Here is a 19,545-nt window from a genome sequence, read left to right as displayed (position 1 = left end):
TACATACTTTTAAAATTGATTGGAGTAGCTAGTAAAATAGAATCAAGTTTAATTTTTCATTTTTTATGTTTTCCCTTCTTAAATAGAAAAAAATCAAATACAATTGATTGAATTTCTGATTTTATTTAAATCTGAAAGTGCAGTTTGCCAATACCAAAATGTATTTGTAAGTTTTGAAGACATTTTGAGCCAATAATATAATACCAGCTTTCATACATCAAGGCAACCTCATCTGTTTCCACTGGGAAACAGTCCCCCAGTTTGGGGCTTGGAAGGGAGGGAGAGAGAGAGGAAAAAGCACAAAGCAATGGAGGAACATTCACAGTTGAAATTTAGGCTTTCAGCCAGCTATCAAATTGATTTGATATGCATTAGGCCCATGGGGCTGAAATATGAAGATAAAGAATGGAATTTTTCCTGCAGTGATGTAATATTGGGTATTACTGTGTGCAAAATGTCAAAGGAAAGTTGTGTAATTTATTTTTTTCAAATAATTTAGAAAGAATGAGAAAGTAGGTAATATAAATTTTAAAAATTGCTACAAGATTGCATTATCTTGGTGATTTTATTTATCTCTAAGTGTGAAATCATAGTTCTCAGATCACAATTTACAATCTTTAGCGTAATGGTGTTTAGTGGGTTTTCTCCTTTGCCTTTACTTTTCCTAAACCTGTGCATGTTAAATTGAAGTTCTGTGTTTTGGAGAATATGATTTTGATCCTGACCGTGTTCACACTAGTGTTCTAATTCAGGTGAAGAGTGTATTTCCACAGAAAACCCCAGTACTGTCACCACTCCTTGCACATTGTTTCCCATTGCAGAGATTTTCTTACAGCTCAGGCCCTTCCAGGTGAGCCTCAGCTGGAAGATGTCCTGCCCCTTATGCCCTGTGTCCATGAGAAGTCATTCATTCAGCCCATAGACCAGACAATAGCTTGGTCATGGTAAAATAAAGTACATGAAATGTGTACAATGGACAGGCAGTCCACCTGTTCTCCTTAGACTGACTCTTGAAGGTCTGCTGGCCATGCTAGTGTAGGGATGGCCCCCAACCACTAGCCAAGGCTGGAGCTGAACTAAAGGAAACTCTTTGGGTGGATTTTATTGATGCTTCTCTTCTACTTGTCCCTGTGGGTCTCTGCATAACGTTTTAGTACTAAAGGGGAAATATCACCACGAGCATGTTGGGATTTAGTTACTCAGTAAAATTTCTGTAGCATATGGGAAAACCAACCATGAAAATAAAACAAAGGATTTCTTTTTGTCAAAGTGGGATCTAAAGGAGCCTTGTATGTAGCTTTGTGTCTTCACTGCAATATCAAAACAGTGCAAGTGACAGCATGTAGCTTTTGAGTACCTGCATTTTTTAAATGTAGAAAAGGAAAATTCCCACCAATTTCCATTTGTAATCATTTTCTCCTTGACTATTGCTATCTAGTAATTTAAAATTAAAGACTTTTGCTTGAACGCTTTCCTTCATAGAGTCAGAGAAAAATAAAAACAGTTATTTCAGGAACTTCAGATTAAAGAAGCATTTTTTTCTCTTCACCAAAGTAATATAGAAAAAAGCCCAAAAAACTCCTAGTGTTGTGTGCTTCTGGATAAATAGTTATTATTTGCCTGAAGAAATAGCTTTGAAGAAATATTTTGAGCATGAAAGAAAATATATCCTCGTCAAGAAAATACAGATTTATGAATTCAGTTTGTGTAATGTGGGTCTGACTCTTTGCCATAGTGATTAGTTTTTAAATTAAGAAAATTTGTTCTTGCAGTTAATGAGAATCAGCAGACAACTGTGGAAACAAAAAAAAAAAGTTCGTCTGTTGAACATTAGATATTCATTGACTGCAGTTTTATCCAGTTCACCTTTTAGTACATTTGGGAAGAATTCAAAATTACAAAGTTCAAACAGCTTTAGTTTGATGCTGCTAGTAGAACTAAAACAGGTTTAGGCTCTGAATATTAATTACCATCCTGCTTTAAAGGTTACAACACTCTCTTTATCCAATGGATGTCGTAGTTCTGATTGAATAAAGCCTTAATTATAGAATATTGCAATGAGCTGCAGCAACAAAGCCAGCAAGTGGGTTATTCTTTCTTTGACAGGCTTAAAAAGATAATAAAGGCATGAGAAAAAAGAGAAAAGCACATCTGTTAAAAAAATAAATTGAGGTAATTATGGATTAAAAGTTTATTTTTTCTCCATTTGTATAGAAGAGATACTAAAGTTTACTGCCATTCTTATGACTGTGTTTGCCATTAGTAGAGAATTTTCAATGGAAAATCTTAATCAAATGTTATTTAAAAAATGGATTTGATTTGCATTCTACTTCCTCCATATTGTGAATACTTTTTACTGTGTGTATTTTCATTCTTCCTATCAACAAAAAATTATTACAGTCAGTGCAAATAGATCTATTCCCCTTTGCCAAAGCCTGGGAAATGTACTGCAAGGTCTTTTTTCCCCTGGGGACCTAAGACTCACCTTCCAGTCAGGAGCATGGAGCAGCAGGCTCAGGTGGTTTATGATAATAGACTCTCTCATTTCAAACTGCACTAAACCATAGATCTCCTGAGTCCTGGGTCCCCCTTCTAGTAAATTTTTCTGAACTGATAATTAGATGGAGAAAACCTGCCAAGTGATGTCCTTGTTTTGTCTTTGACGGCTGTCACTGGTGCCTAAATCAGTAATGTCCATCTAAAAACTTCCATATGCTGAAAGGTATTTCTAATAGACTTGTGACTTTGCAGTTGTCTAACAGGAAAAGGTCTGTGGGAGTTAAAGAGTGGACTGTGATTACATGGCTCAATGTGGTAATTTGGGCATAGCAAAAGGTCTTAATGATAGGCAGCAGAGATAACTGCAATGTTTCTCCTTAGCTGGTTTCAAAAAACCAAAATTAATCTCAGTCCTAATCTTACGGTCATTTTGTTCTCAGTTGCAAGACAAGCTGCAAACATGTCACGCTTTTTTTCTAGAATCTGATAACCACAGTACAGGAACAAAAAACAGAAGCACAGGTTTTCCTGCAATTTCCAAAGAGGAAGACAAGACCTGATTTGTTCAGATAAAATCTCCCCACCAAAGGCTATATTGCCATGGATTTACTTGCTATCTTCCTAATAAATATCCTCTGTGAAATTGAAGTGAAATTTTTTTTCCTAGGCTTTTTCCTGTTTCTTTTACTATTTACTTCAGCCTACTTTTTCCTGTTTCTGAGTACGTTTATCCATATCACAAGTACAGAAATTTAAATGTAGTTCAGGATAATTTCGGTAAGAAGTATTTAAATTAATGTGTTAGGGAATGTTGTTCTCAGTCATAGACTGGATATCTCACGTCTTTCCCAAAAATTATTTCCTATGATTTTGTACCCTACTTATATCCAGTAATAAAATGTGTAAAATCTTCTTGATGTGTTGTTGTATTGCTAGAGAAATATTTCAAAAAGAAAATAGTGATTCTTCATAAATGGGACCTCTGAATTAGGGAAAATCAAACTTGATCTAAACAGCACACAGAATGAGTTTCTCTGCTTGCGCTGGAGACATTTAACTAGGACTGTGACCTTTAAAAATAAGAAAAAAATAAAAGCACGGGAGATGAAAAGATGGGAAGATGTGTTTTAAATATGTAGATACCCTGTAGCTAACTCTGTATCTGGTTAACTAAATTTATGGGGTTTTGCCTTATAGGTTTTTTAAGTACTGGGGACCAAGCTGCAAAAGGCAATTATGGATTGCTTGACCAAATCCAAGCTTTACGTTGGATTGAAGAAAATATTGGATCTTTTGGAGGAGACCCGAAGAGAGTTACTATTTTTGGATCTGGGGCAGGAGCTTCCTGTGTCAGTCTCCTGACACTCTCCCACTATTCCGAAGGTAACAATCCTCAAGGCGAAGTACTTTTTTTTTTCCTTTTTTAATGTTAAAATGTAGAGAAAGTGCCTAACAAGGTAGACTGAATTAGAATTACATGAGGTCTGTAATTTTTGTAAAATACTTACTTGATAGAATTCTGGATTTGTATTAGTTAACATAAATATATTTGTAAGGAAAACTAAATGCCATTACAGCATAAATCTCATGCAACAAATGCCATGGGCAATATACTTTTTCTAGCTTAATCAACAGATTCCACTGGCTCTTCTATCAAATAATTTGCCCTAATTAAAATGGAAAAGAGCAATGACCTTTTTGATTTTTTGTACACTCTTGGCTGCACTTCCAACATATATATAAATGCTTTCCTTACTTAATAAGAACATAACTAAGCCTTATTAAAACTGTATTTAACTCCCCACAAATATTGTGTGATCCCGCATAGTGTTCTTAAGATTTTGGTAAGCAAGCTGTGGATTTTCTACCCTCAACACCTCACCCTCCAAAAAAACCCAAACCCAAACTCCAAGAATGTACAGCACCAGTACTGAACTGTAAATGTTACTGGTGATAAGACCAAATCTACAAAGACCTGATAAAAGACAACACCAAAATATCGATTGTATTTATTAATCCATGCCATTTCTATCACATTAAAACAGACAGAAATTTGTAACAGATAAGCTATAGCCAGAAGTTATAGCAGGGATGCTGGAAAACACACCTAATTTTGAAATACATAGAATTATGCCTGCTATTGATACAAATAAAATTTCAGTGAATAACTGTTGAGCCAGCCATGCCAAAATCAAGCAGATGGAACTGTGAAAAACTTGACTGATCAAATAATTTAAATTTTGTAGTGTGTGCATTCAATAATTATCTTCAAAGGTATATCAACAAAAACCCCACATGCTTCTGTAGCTCTTACCATTTTTTGCATTTTGAGAACTTGACAGTAGAAATCATGTGCAGAAGACATCCAAGTATTTTAGTTTAAATACAAAATAGGCCATTTTAGTGGTCTTGCAAGAAAAAAACCAAACAGATGAGGGAGATTCACCAGTAAGCTCCCCTTGCCTTTCAGTACTTTACAAAAAGAAGCTCTTCAGACTGGGTTTTCATTTCTCTTTATATTAGTGTCCATAAAAAAACCAAAAAGAACCATTGAATATCATCTTACTCTCTTGAAAAACAATTTAAATATATTTTAATTGTACATATAGGCAGGCTTACACACACAAAAAAAATCAACATGTAGGAAGTGCTAACATACACACGCAATAATAATTTTAAAAATTAAATGGTAAATAAAAAATGTCAGAGTAGAAGATTCAAATGCATGAAATTGCTTTTAATAGAGCAGATTTTTTCAAGTTAGTATGATGCACGGCTTTTGTGAAGGAAATGAGAACATGTAATTTTCATTTGACCTTTAAACTACTGAAAGGCGCATTTATGAGTGTCATTTACATGGCAAAGAGCATATGATGCCTTTTAGCTGCCAGTCCTTCAAAGAAATTTTCACAGGACTACAAAAGTGGTAAAGCCAGAGGATTTCCATCAAAGACTCAAGAAAACTGCAGTACAGGAATGAGCTTTGTTCTTGAAACAGTAACCTGAAACCATGATGCTTTGTGTGTGTGAAAATCAAGAACATGAGAAATTTTAATTAGTAGCCTATGCTACATAGCATAAAAAGGGAGCAGTGAGTAGGATCTACGGAAATTGATTCAAAATTTCATTGTATGCATCCTTTAGGGATTCTATAATTAAAGCTTTGTTTCCTTAGTAAGAAATACTTTCCTTTTTTTAAAATTTATATATATATTTTTTTTCATATCTAATTGGATCTGTATTTAAACAATTTGCACCTGCAGGTTTGTTCCAAAAAGCAATCATACAGAGTGGAACAGCCCTGTCCAGCTGGGCAGTGAACTATCAGCCTGCCAAGTACACTCGGATATTGGCAGATAAAGTGGGCTGCGACATGCTGGATACCACTGATTTGGTTGAATGTCTGCGGAATAAGAATTACAAAGAACTCATTCAACAGACTATCACTCCAGCCACGTACCACATTGCCTTTGGGCCTGTGATAGATGGAGACGTGATTCCAGATGACCCTCAGATTCTAATGGAGCAAGGGGAATTCCTTAACTATGATATAATGCTGGGTGTGAATCAAGGGGAAGGTTTAAAATTTGTGGATGGCATTGTAGACAATGAAGATGGTGTTTCTCCCAACGATTTTGACTTTTCTGTCTCCAATTTTGTGGACAATCTATATGGTTATCCAGAAGGAAAGGACACACTGCGAGAGACCATTAAATTCATGTACACTGACTGGGCAGACAAAGAAAACCCCGAAACAAGGCGGAAGACCCTGGTTGCTCTTTTTACAGACCACCAGTGGGTTGCTCCAGCTGTTGCCACGGCTGACCTGCACGCCCAGTATGGATCTCCAACATATTTCTATGCATTTTATCATCATTGCCAAAGTGAAATGAAACCCAGCTGGGCTGATTCAGCTCATGGTGATGAAGTCCCTTATGTGTTTGGGATTCCTATGATTGGTCCGACAGAACTGTTCAACTGCAACTTTTCCAAGAATGATGTCATGCTCAGTGCAGTGGTTATGACATACTGGACTAACTTTGCCAAAACTGGGTAAGTGTGACCCCTAGCAATAATTTTGTTGATAGCATACTTCTAAAATAGTCAGTATCCCATTCCAGTGGCCTCAAAATCTGATTTTGAAGTAGTAGTGTAGAAATACTTGTGTTAACATAGGAAGGAAATGAGGCTTATTCATATTTAATAGATTTTTAATTAGTGTGTTCCCTCAAACTATTTTCTTTCAGTAGCTCAGTGAGAATAATAACACACTGTATTTTTGGTTTAAAAAATAGGACAAAGACAAAAAGCATGTCTCAGGGAAAAGGTGGTTCACTAAGATACTGAAAAATCGGAGGCAACATGTCTGTTACTTGAAGAAGGTACTGTCAGGCAGATAGTACTTATCTGCTACAAAAGAAAGGAAGTTCTTGTTTTTCAGCGACCTTCATAGGGATGAGGACTCAGGGAGGATTTAGAACAGAAAGGCAGACACTGGAAAATTTTTTCCCTCTGAGGGCTATAATGGCATTAATAAGTACTTGACTGGAATGCAGAAGAGACTCAGATATAAATTTTGCCTTGAGAAGGTTAAAAAATTAAACTAATTCTGCTTGTGAAACAAAATAAAGATATCAATATTTTGCTGAAATAGAGTTATAAACATCAAGGAAACAGCCCTCAAAGCAGCTTAATCTGTGAGAAATATTAATAAATTCTGTTGTCTTCCTATAACATTCCTTTAAAGAGTATTGCAGTGTTTTACTTCAGTGGCAAGGGCTTTTTTTGTTAACCTTGAATCTTCAGTACTGAATTAAAACAAAGATACTTGTGGCACAAAGGGGCTTTAAATCTTTTTCACTGAATGTTTAATGGCAGGATTGGGCTCTAGAAACTGCAGCTTTACTGCACTGCAGTGAATGGTGTGCAGCTATATAAGAAAAACTCTGATGCCTATTGTGAAACACTCAGAGGCTTTAGCAGCCCTTGTAGCTTTCCATGAATCTAAATGATGTTCAAGGGAAAGAGATTTTGCAGTCTTAACAAGAATCTCAAGCATAAAGTGAGTAAAAACCAATCAAATGCTTCAGTTCAATTTACAAGAGAAAAAAAATCTGCATATCAGACAAACAGGTACAAAAGCATGCAGAAACCCTGGAGTTCAGCAACAAAAGTGAATGAACCATGTAATATTTAGATGTATTTTGCAACAAGAAGTCATCAATACTGGGATGGGCAAACTGTGATGAAATCTTGGTTTATGGACAGACAATGCTGCATGATGGCTGTACCACATGCTCAGAGATGATACCAGCTCAGATGATGATATCAGCTTGTCTTTGTTCTGGTAAATGAAATGCCACATATACATAGAGGACTTCAGATCCTTACAAATATACCTCATTGGAATTATTATGGAGATGCAAGATCTCCATAGTCTCACTATTGTTTACAATTACTTTATGACTATTCTCTGCAGATTAAGAAGTTGTATTTAAGCAGTTTTTGAGGCTGACAGAACTTTCTCACAGTCCCAGCTGCCACCATTACTCATAATTTCAAACACTTTTCAGCTGTTGCTATTTGAAAACTAATTTCAGCAGGCTGTACCCAGTTCTCTGGTTATAAAGCCATTGTCATACTATACCTAAAGGCAAAAATAGGTGTTTTGGGAATGCTATTATTCATTTCTGAAACTTTTGCATTGCTTATGAGACAGGAATGGGGTATATATTCTATTACAGACTCACTACTTTACAGGCAGTCTGAAAGATGTGTCATTAGAAATGACCTCTAGCTGTAAAATTTCAGTTTTCAAAGGAAAGGAAAAGAGCAACACAATGCATATTACCTTGATGGGGTCTTTCTTTGTTTGGGTGAACCATGATTAATTGTTCTGAATAGTACAAGAGAAAACTTGGAGGGAAATAATATTTTAAGATTACATTTGTTCTGCATCTCTGCTTCCTCAAACAGAAAGGCAAAGCCCAGAGCAACAGCATCTCTGGGGTAACTGTTTTCCATTCTGCTCACTCACTCACAATCTGGAATCTCTGTACCCACTCAGATCCTTCAGCTCTCAAGATGAGTGATGCAGTTCAAGATTGCATTGCTGGAAGCTCTTCTTTGGTTCTTTTCCCCTCCCTATTTTTTTATTGATCATTTCCCATCCTTATTATGATAGAACTTCTCTTGCTTTGTGCTTGTACCCATGGCAACATAAAAAAATCTTTTAAGTGAAAGATTTTGTTATTTCACATTTCCCTCTAGGTAAGCTTTGAACATTAAAACTGCATATATATTTATTTTTTTTAATGTGTTTGAGACTTTTCCAATCTCTATGACTCTCTCACAGAGGCTGCATCCAGGTACTTATTGTATAATTATGGCTCAGATGGTGCATCATTCAGATGGACTTTGCTAGGCTTTTAATGACAGGCCACCCGTTGCTAAAAAAGACACATTGTTTAATGGGCCTGCTGCCAAGGCTGGGTTTGGAGGGCAGGTCAATCTTGTAAAATCAGTAGGTGGAAGATACAGCATAGGCCAGTGTTTTTATTATGTTTAACTCAGAAGCTGTTGGTTACTGAAGCTAGCAAATAGGAGGTGACAATTAAAGTGTTTAATGGCCAATAGTTTGTGCTTGAAATGAATGCCTGGAAGCTGCATTTTGCTAATCCTCCATTCTCTACCTAGCTATGACTCTTTATCTATTATGATGATGATGATTATTAAGAGTTTTTCATTTTGCCTTTTCAAAACCATGTTTTCAACATGCCTTAGAAATAGGAAAACAATTTATTACAGAGTAAGTTTGAGATACTACATTTGGGATACAAGAATGACATAAAAATACAGTTTTCATTACAGAATTACAGAATACATGAATTCTTCAGTGTACAGAATTATATGTGAGAGCTTCATTAAGAGATGCACTTGGAGCTTCAGTCTGCTTCCAGTAGTGCTATTCTAATGGTAATGGTAATTTTATATGCCAAGTGTTCTGTTTGTTAGGGCCATGTTTGCTCCTTTGCAGACACATCAGCAGGGGAAGAGTGAACGACATGAGGGGCTGTGTGCCAGTCCTTCATATATAGATACTCTGCCAGTGATGTTCTTGTGAAGAAGGATTTGAAGTTCCACACATTAGATACAAAGCCATGCTCTCATTAGAGGCATCTATCAGGTTCCTAAAAATTGCCTTTTTTTTTTTTTTTTTTTTTCTTGAGGAATTACAGTACTCCACTTTTGCTTCCATTCATCCATCTCTGCCTGGGCTGGTATTGGGAAAGTTAAAGGTCTAGTGGATATATCCTTGTTTCCTTTGTATTTCAGATAAATACTCCAGAATTATTTTGCTATCATTGATTCTGAAGCACAAACATGAGTTATTAAGAATATCTGTGCTTTGTATGCAGTTTGGTTCTCTCATATAAGACATGATTAAACTTGAAATTATTAAAGTGTAGTTTCAAATCAAATCTCAGCGTACTCTTTTATGAGGCTGCTGCATTTCCTTTTTGCTGTTTTCATCTGAAGAAATAACTGTCTCCAATGGCAAATCTGTGTTAGTCAAACAAAACAGTGTAGTTATGGTTTGTGTTCCTTAGTTCTTATAAGGAACTAAGCTGTTAACTTAGCTGTTAGTCCTCAGCTGACAGGGAGCATGGCAACAGTGGGACCTGGTGATAACTGAGGAAAGGAGGAAGGGAAAATATGCCCGAGTACCAGTCCTTCAAGCAGGAATGGCTGTGCCATTATTTGTATTGTGACAGCATGAAAAGAATAAACAGAAAAATGAAGAAGAGCCGATTTTTCTCTCTCTTCCCTTCTATTTTTTATCATACGGGGAAAAGAGTACTACTGAAAGAAAATAGAGTATTTAGAGACCTTTCAGAGTGTTGGAGGCAAATATGTAACTGGGAAGACCTTTTGCTCTCCAGTGAAGATAGAGAAAGATACAAAAATTAAAATATTTCAAATACATTAATGTAACAGTTCCATTGTTCTGAGTGATAGTCAATGCTGTGGCAGAAGTAGTTAAAACACAAAGGAATTTGGGATATGAGAAAACTTCTTAATTCCCCATTCTTCCCATGAAAATATCATCAGATATGAAATACACAGTTGCTTCATTTACCCTCCAGGTCAGCTACTAATCTACCCTGTGAACAGGAGTGTATGTTGCTCTTCGGTCAACATCCATTGCAGGCATATTTATTTTTTATCACCTCAGAAGAAAATGATGCTTTGATTTTATATCTCTAGCTCATGAGGTATGAATTGAATGACAATATACAAAAACATCTTAAGCTGCACAAAATTAGTGCAGACTGAAAGTGGGAGGAAAAAAGTGACAGGTGAAATGGGATTATTCTGCACATTTACAAAAATATACCTAAGAGAAGATATGGTCTTCTGTCATATGCAAAAAAAGTTCAAGCATTTCATGATGGGGGCATTTTTTTCATGGATAAGCTGTTTGAATTCTAAAGGTGGTAAAAATAAGTTATGAGAGAGCAAAATAAATAACAATAATCATCAATCTTATTTTAGTAGTCAGATGAAGAAAAAAGCCTGCCTACCAACTGACAAATTGGGAAACAAAAAATCTCCTCCCTATGAAAGCCAATACTGTAGGAAATGGAAATATATTGTTCAGATTATACCATTATCATCATGGTTGCAGTGGATTTTTAAAGGAAGGTTTCCTGGCAGCCTCTGTTATGAAATTACACACTTGAGACTTGAGCCTTAAGAACATCTAGAAGCACAAAGGAATTGTTAGTCTTAAAAAGCAAGGCAAAATTTGAAATTGAAATAACAGATCAAGAATTTTGTTGAACAGATGATTTGATAGGAGAAATGGTTTTCTGTACATCTATGTTTTATGCCTACCAGTAAAACTGAAAAATGGCTCCTAGTAGAATAAGGTGTCCAACTACTCCAGGAAAAAAACAAGTCATAAGTTGTAACTTCTTGAATTTTCTGCAGTGTACATACCAGGATGACCAAGGAAAGTAAAAATTCTCATATTTATATCTACTGACTATTTTTGGCAAATGATTATTAGTCTATAATATCAAGATCCAAGATTCTTTATTTAGGACTGGACTTAGTTATTCCTGTTTCTTATAAAAATCCCCAAAATAATTTAGATATCTATCTTCCAAATTCATAGAGACTATTCAGACCATTTTATTAGTTTTCTAAGTGATCAACCCTAGAGTTGATGTCAATGGCAGAGCTCTGATGTCCTCAGCAAAGAAATTACTTGTCTGTAGGGATGGCTGATTTTCTTCTGTTTCTTATTTCAATGGACAACTTCATGCCCACACAGAGCCATGTAAACAAATATTCAAACACAAGCCCAGACTCATGTAATATTATTTTCTCTCTTGTGTTTGGAGGAGGCGGCAGCATAATTGGCTGCTCCCAACAAATAGAGTTAAAAATGACAGATGGAAGTAGAGGATGGAAGAGAGGGAAAAGGAGGCTGATATTTACTTGTTTTGTAGGCTTTTTGCAGGGGAAGGGAATCACAGGATACAAAATGGGTAAGGTTGGAAGGGACCACAGTGAGAATGCTAATTAAAAAAAAAATGCTATTTGCTAAAATAATCATCTATGATGATAATAATTTTTATAGGACCACTAAAAATTTTAAATGTGCATGTTCAACTTGGCTGCTTTTTGAAAAGAGTGCTAATCTTCTTCCTCTCCTACTCTGTGTATCAACTGCAACTCATTTACAAGAGCTAACTTAAGGAATCAGTTCTCTCTAGGACCATTCCCAGAGTCTTTTGGGATGTGAATCTGAACAGCAAGGGGGGATGACACAAGATTTTGTGCCAGAACTCTTGCAGTGTTTTGAGTATCTGAGAAGAAAAATGTTTTGGATTTTGATAACCTTGTTGATCTTTAATTTGCTTTAGAATTTATATATTGAACCCCAAAGTTTTTTCAAAGTATATATATTGAATTGGGCCAATATCTTTGTGCTTAGATTTCCCAGCTCTTTCAGTCTGTTCCCTAATAACAAAAGAAATATCTTTATTTCCTTTTTCAGTGCATGTTAGAGTCACTCAAAGTATAGGTATGCATCTGTTTCTTTACTGCTTGAAAGGGAATATTGTTTCTCTATTTTGAGCTGGAGATGAACAATTACCAATAAATTATCTTTTTTTTTTTTTCCGAACTAACACATTTTGACTAACTGTTGAAAGAGAGAGAGAAAGAGAGAGAGAGAGAGCAATAAAAGAAAGAAAGACAATAAAGATAATAAAGAAAGGAAAGGAAAGGAAAGGAAAGGAAAGGAAAGGAAAGGAAAGGAAAGGAAAGGAAAGGAAAGGAAAGGAAAGGAAAGGAAAGGAAAGGAAAGGAAAGGAAAGGAAAGGAAAGGAAAGGAAAGGAAAGGAAAGGAAAGGAAAGGAAAGGAAAGGAAAGGAAAGGAAAGGAAAGGAAAGAGGAAAGAAAGAAAAGAAAGAAAGAAAGAAAGAAAGAAAGAAAGAAAGAAAGAAAGAAAGAAAGAAAGAAAGAAAGAAAGAAAGAAAGAAAGAAAGAAAGAAAGAAAGAAAGAAAGAAGAAATAATAACAGTTTCAGAACTCCTAGTTTGTATCTTATTGAAATGGGAAGGATTAGATAGATTTCAGTATTTAAAAAAAAAATTCAGCACAATAAACCATCCCCCAAAAAACTCCAAACACTAAAACCACAAGCATAAGTAAGCCAAAATACCTAAATTATATAGAACAACAATTGTTTTCTCTCAGAAAAAGGTAAGATACATCTTTTCAGGTAAAAAATACAGGAATCCTAAGTTTATTAAAGTCAAATTACTTGTCTCATTTAAGCACTAAGAAATAGCTCTTTATGTACAGCAAAGTAATGCTAAAGTAGTCTACTAGATTCACGGGCTTTTGAAAATGGAAAAAGTAAAAAAAGTGATTTAAAATATGTAATGATGTGGTTTGGTATTCCCAGAATATGCATAACTGTATATTGGAAGAAAAGGAAAATATTAGAATTGTTTTCACAGGAAATAAATCAATGTATATGAATGAATAAAAAGGAGAATGGAAAGTTGTGAATAATGCACAGGAAATAAATTATGTACTCTCAATATAATATATCAGAAATTCACAAAAAGTACTCATTGCTAGAAAAGACGACTCAAATTAATGTGCAACATACCATTAAACTTAGTTTTAGTAATTTTAACTTTCTGTATTTTTTCATGCTATTTATTTAAATTTTACTAAATTTATAAGGATACATTAACCATATCTAAATGCTCTTTGTGGCATTGATTTGTCTTTATTCTGAATCTGTAAGAAAAGAAAATATTTGGCTTACCAATTTTGAAATAATCTCTATCTTTTGTGCTACTCTTATCTCCACTACTACTTAAGTACTATAAAGCTGGTTGATCTCAGCTAAAATATTTCTTATCCCAGTTAAGGCTCATTGTCCTTTGGCTACCAAACACAGTACTTCATAGCAACGATCACACAGAACATTCAAATAGTCACAGGCTAGTGGAAATGATGGAAAGATTTATGACACAAAAGTAGTTCAAAGGGTTTTTTCCCCCAAGTAGACACTTAAATGCAGGAGGGCTAAGAGCTCAATAAAGTAAAACAAGCAGAAATGGTTCCCAGGTACATGTATTAGCCCTGCTACTTCAGGTTTTGAAGAGGTTTTTTTCCTTGTAATATACACAGCAAGTATAATTTTGTATGTTCACAAGAGCTCCCAATATTGCCACAGGGCTTAGATGCCCATATTTACTACTTACAGCAGTGAAAGTAGTGGTACTTTAAATGACAAAGTTAGTGTCAAACCTGGAGAAGGGTTGAACCTACAAACGTACTACGGGAAGAGATAGTACTTCTCTGAGATGGTGTGTCTCTGAGACACACTCCTTGGAGAATGATACTGAATCACAGAACTTCAGATGACCTTTTGGGAACTGAAACACTATGATTTTTCCATTTTCATGTAAAAAAGTATTGTAGTATCTGGGATGATCTGTACGGTAAATCATTTTCTTTTAATTATTAATCACGGTTCTTCCATTAGGGAGGGGTTTTAGCTTCTGCTTTTAGGTTACTGTAAGTATTGGATAAATATTAACTGTAAAATTGAGAGAGTTTGGTGTTTTTTTGCTTTTGTTTTGTTTTGAGTTTTTTGTGGGAAGGTTAATGACTGTAATATTGTCGGGTTTTCTTATTTTTTTTTTTAGAGATCCAAACCAGCCTGTTCCACAGGACACAAAATTCATCCACACAAAACCCAACCGCTTTGAAGAAGTGGCCTGGTCCAAATACAATCCTAAAGACCAACTTTATTTACATATTGGCCTGAAGCCCCGGGTTCGTGATCACTATCGAGCAACAAAAGTTGCTTTCTGGTTGGAGCTCGTACCACACCTTCACAACCTGAATGAAATATTTCAGTATGTTTCCACAACAACTAAAGTACCCCCTCCTGACATGACCTCCTTTCCATATGTGACCCGACGTTCTCCAGGTAAATTATGGCCAGCCACCAAACGCCCAGCAATGACACCTGCCAACAATCCCAAACATTCAAAAGACACCCATAAAACAGCTCCAGAGGATACGACAGTTCTGATAGAAAACAAGAGAGATTATTCCACAGAGCTGAGCGTCACCATTGCTGTGGGGGCCTCCTTGCTGTTCCTCAATATTTTAGCTTTTGCTGCATTATATTACAAGAAGGACAAGCGGCGTCATGAGACTCACAGGCGCCCCAGCCCCCAGAGGAACACCACCAACGACATAGCACACATACAGAATGAAGAGATCATGTCCTTGCAGATGAAGCAGCTGGAACACGACCACGAGTGTGAATCGCTGCAGGCCCATGACACTCTGAGACTCACCTGTCCGCCTGACTACACGCTCACTTTGAGAAGGTCCCCAGATGACATCCCGCTAATGACACCCAACACCATAACCATGATTCCAAATACATTAACAGGAATGCAGCCTTTGCATACTTTCAACACCTTCAGTGGAGGACAAAACAGTACGAATTTGCCCCATGGACATTCGACCACTAGGGTATAGCTCAGCCCTTCCCCATCTACCCTCACAAGCCACTTGGAAGAAAGAAAAAAGAAAAAAAAAAGAAAAAAAAAAGAAGAGGAAAAAGTTATACACCATCCATTGAACACCTTGTCAAAATCTAAAGTAAAAATCAGTAAAAGAGAAGGACGGTCATTATTTTCTTACTGATCCTTCCCACAGAAACTCACTGATGTTAAAGATCAGCTACAAACCCTGTGAAATGTGAAAAGTGTACATTGCTGTTACAATACTGCTTTAAGATCTCAGCCACTTTGATTGAAAGTTGAGGCCAGAAGAAGTAATCTAAAATGGTGTTTTAAGTCTAACGAGCAAAGCAGAGTCTTCTGGAACACAGAGCCAGTGACTGTACAGGTGTTTTGTTTTGGTTTTTTTTTTAATAAATAAAATTATAAAAAAGATTCTTTATGTGCCATACCATGAATGGCCACTGATAAAACAAAGACATCACCATGGGCTTTTACCCAGCATATGAAGCTGTAATTCAGATGGGGAAAATAGAATTTTATTATTAAAAACAAAAATGAAAAAAAAAAATGAGGAGGACTGACTATGCAGTAAAATACGTATAGTTCTGTGCAGAGATGACTTGCCAGCCTGAACTATATTTAAAGAAACTTTGTAAAAATGTACATAGCTGTGAGTTTAAAACAAAAAAGAAGCAGCTTTTATTGATGTTTTCAGTTTGAAAAGAGCTTTTAGAAAGATTGTGCATTCGATTGTGACCTATGTGTATATACATTAGTCATATGACCTCTGTTTCCTCCAAGACAAAAGGAGGAATTTCTTCTTAATTACTAGTGGTTAACAAAAACCATGAGTTTTTTCTAACATGTTTCATTTATATGAGGCCATGGTGTCATGCAGAGGATACAGTTGTCTGTGTGACCTGCGTATTTTCTCTTACAGGTTACACTAGTGCATGTTAAAGTATTCATAGGAGATTGTCATTCTTTTCTGAAACATTTTTTCTATAATTTAATTTTGTGTTAGCCTTTGTTAAATTCCAACACAGCAATGGATTGGAAAACAAAGAGAAAAAATACAAAAGAAAAGAATTACTATTTTAAGCTTGTTGAACTGAACCAAGAAACATCCAATAATACATATTTGGAGTCCAGTTTGTAGTTCTTGGTTATTGTAATACATTAGGAAGAGTTTTGTGCCCTGACAAAAGCAATGAAAGCCTGTGTTTTGGTCAGCCTTCTTCAAGGAAAATTAGCTCTATATTCACCAGCAGTTGCAGTGGAATCTCAGCTGAGAAAGCACCTCCTCAGCATTGCTAAACAAAATAAAACTACAATTTGAAAGTTGGGAAATTCAGGTTTGGTTGGCTGGCTGTTTTTCAAACTGTTCAGAGTGATGAGTGTGTAAAGAACTTCTCAGCCCAGTATCTTGTTTTGCGCTTGAGAGTGTACCTGTCAGAAAATTCTCATTTGCTGATTCATTGCACAGCAGTCCCACAGTCAGTGAACATAATGGAGAGAGAAGCAGAGAAATCCTCAGCTATTCTGCATTTGAACAAAACTGAAAATCCCAGAGAGTATCACTCTCAGGAAAGGCAAAATTATTAGCTGGGTATTCGCTTCTGCCTTTCCTTCGCTAGAAAAACCGGGGCCAAGCAGAGCTATCAAAGTAGCTTTGCGGTTTGATTCAAACTGATTTGAATGTGAAAAGCTAGAAAATAGTTTTTGCAGATGAAGATTGCTTTATATTTTGTCTTTGAAAGTTACTCCATCATTGAGAGATAGTAACCAAAGATCTTTGAACAAATTGGTCTGCACTTGAACGTGACTCTCCCAGATGTATTTTCTATTATTAATTCACAACTAAACTGCATCGATATCATATATCCCATAACGATTAACACAAGATGCCTTGTACCTCTTCTTGTTTTCTACACTTTTGTTTTCTAATAAAATACCTTGAAATAGTCACCCCTACAAATAAAATCAAAGACAAGGTGGTTCACTAAGGTCGATTCCTCTGCACAACACTTTGTTGTAGCAGGCAGTAAAGCAAATTCTGAAGGAAAGAAATAAAAAGTTGATGACATGATAACAATGCAACATGTGGCTGATAAAATCCTTTTTCTGCAGTAAATGTGCTATAAATCTGATCTGGGAGCTCAGGTTGGAATGTGATGAAGCAGCAACCCCAAAGTATAACTAATAGAAAATGGAAAATTGTTTTGTTTTTTTCACTGATCCATCACGTAATATATTAATGCTGACTCTATACCAGGCCATTTCCACCAGCTATGTAATGCCTCAGCTGAGATGCAGCAGTTCATAACTCTTAAAAAAAGGTTTAAAAAAAAAGAAAAAAAAAAAAGTTTAAAAAAAAGGTAATGATGCTTGGCATCATAATCAGTTGGGTATGTTTGTAATGTGAATTACAGTATTTGTTTAGTACTTCCAATTGTCTTCTGCTAGCAATATGTACAGTACTGTGTCAGGCTTGTGACATTTGGGTAAAAAAAGTTCCTGTAAGTGAATGATTTTAGCTTTTAAAAGTAATTACAATCAAGATGATTTAATAATTTGATACATCTGGACTGATGTATGATTTATAGAGGGAACAGATTTATAGGGTCTTCATAGAATTCTATAATAATGATATCAAAATATACTTTGAAACTGTAAAAGAAAAACAAAAGTACTTTCCCAGGCTTATATTCTTGTCCTTAAGAGGCACACAGGGTTCAATGGTTTCTTCTGTTATTGTTTTGCAATTTTTTGGGTTTTTTTTTGCCTTAAGTAATGATAGAAGATATATATGGCTGGACACATATGTATAAACTTTTCAGCAGCATTTTTAATAATAAAATATCACGGTATTTTCTAATGCTTTGTGCAAATAACTACGTGTTCATGCTTTTGTGTAGAGTCTTTCAGAGGTGTGTTTTCTGCCCCATCTTCATTTCATTACCTACTGTAAACAATGCCTTGATACTCAGTATACAAATATTAAAGTAACAGAGGTTGCACTTTTAAGTTAGCATTGAGTTTTCATGGCTTTTGTAATTCTATAAGCCTGCCAGTAAAAGGAAAGCCACTCAGACAATGAAGATATAAGAAAATAACTCCATATATTTATTACCTGCATACACTGCAATTCCCATTGACATAATGGTTTAATTATTTTGTTAGCATTTTTCTGAAGCACTGAAAAAAAAAGTTTAGGTAAGCAGTTTCCCATATTAGTGTATAGCTTAGCAGCTGAAAAACGCAAAAAAATTATTTTCCAAATTAGGGATCAAAAACAAGCTCCACAAGTCGATATACTTAACTTTCAAGTTTTAAATTTAGATAAACAGTGAGTTTTGTTAGAAAAAAAATATGTAAAAATAGCAACATATTCATTACTCGTATGCATTTAAGGTATTTACATATATTGCAAGGATGTTAATATCACTCTTCCATCAAAAGCTGAGTAAGTAAATCATTTGTTCTCTTATTATATCAGATTCTGTTTATCAACCAGGTTTCCTTTCACTGGAAAGGTATGTAGACACTTTAGTAATTTGAACTGGGTATTGTTTTCTTTCTGTAACTTCTGCTGAATAGAGGTACTAACAATAATATTTGCTGAACTTTGGGCATATTAGTTAAGGGTATTTGCAAAAATCAAAGTCTGAATTATTCATATTGAAATTTTGATATGAAGAATCAAGCTTCTGAGATAGAAATATGTACCTACTGACCTAATCAAGCAGCTTGAATTTTGAACATTGAACTTGTACATAAAGCTTTTGCAAATAAACAGCAGATTTAGAGTTTTTCAACAAATATGTTTAATTACAGGTACACTTCGAAATCTCATATCTTGCTCTGAGATAATTCATACACACAAAAAGGGGTTACAATTGTGTCATTTCTGTGAATTGTTCCCCTTAAATTTCTGGGTGAACTCAATAAATTAGATTATTTT

General features: G+C 35.4%; 1 protein-coding gene across 2 annotated transcripts in view; it reads left to right on the top strand.

Annotated features, from left to right (window-relative positions):
* NLGN4X (neuroligin 4 X-linked) overlaps positions 1 to 18,459 on the top strand; it is a 158,432-nt gene extending 139,973 nt beyond the window's left edge. For both annotated transcript variants that reach the window (XM_014884531.2, XM_014884528.2), the window contains 3 exons: positions 3,697 to 3,882; positions 5,763 to 6,552; positions 14,745 to 18,459. In XM_014884531.2, the coding sequence (XP_014740017.1) occupies positions 3,697 to 3,882; positions 5,763 to 6,552; positions 14,745 to 15,594 (1,826 nt within the window). In that variant the 3' untranslated portion in view covers positions 15,595 to 18,459. The remainder of the gene's footprint in view (positions 1 to 3,696; positions 3,883 to 5,762; positions 6,553 to 14,744) is intronic.
* Positions 18,460 to 19,545: the final 1,086 nt, after the last annotated feature.

The sequence above is a fragment of the Sturnus vulgaris genome, chromosome 2 (assembly GCF_052056855.1).
Source record: "Sturnus vulgaris isolate bStuVul1 chromosome 2, bStuVul1.hap1, whole genome shotgun sequence".
Taxonomy (NCBI): Eukaryota; Metazoa; Chordata; class Aves; order Passeriformes; family Sturnidae; genus Sturnus; species Sturnus vulgaris.
Note: the sequence above shows the minus strand (reverse complement) of the source record. Positions and strands in the feature narration are given on the sequence as shown.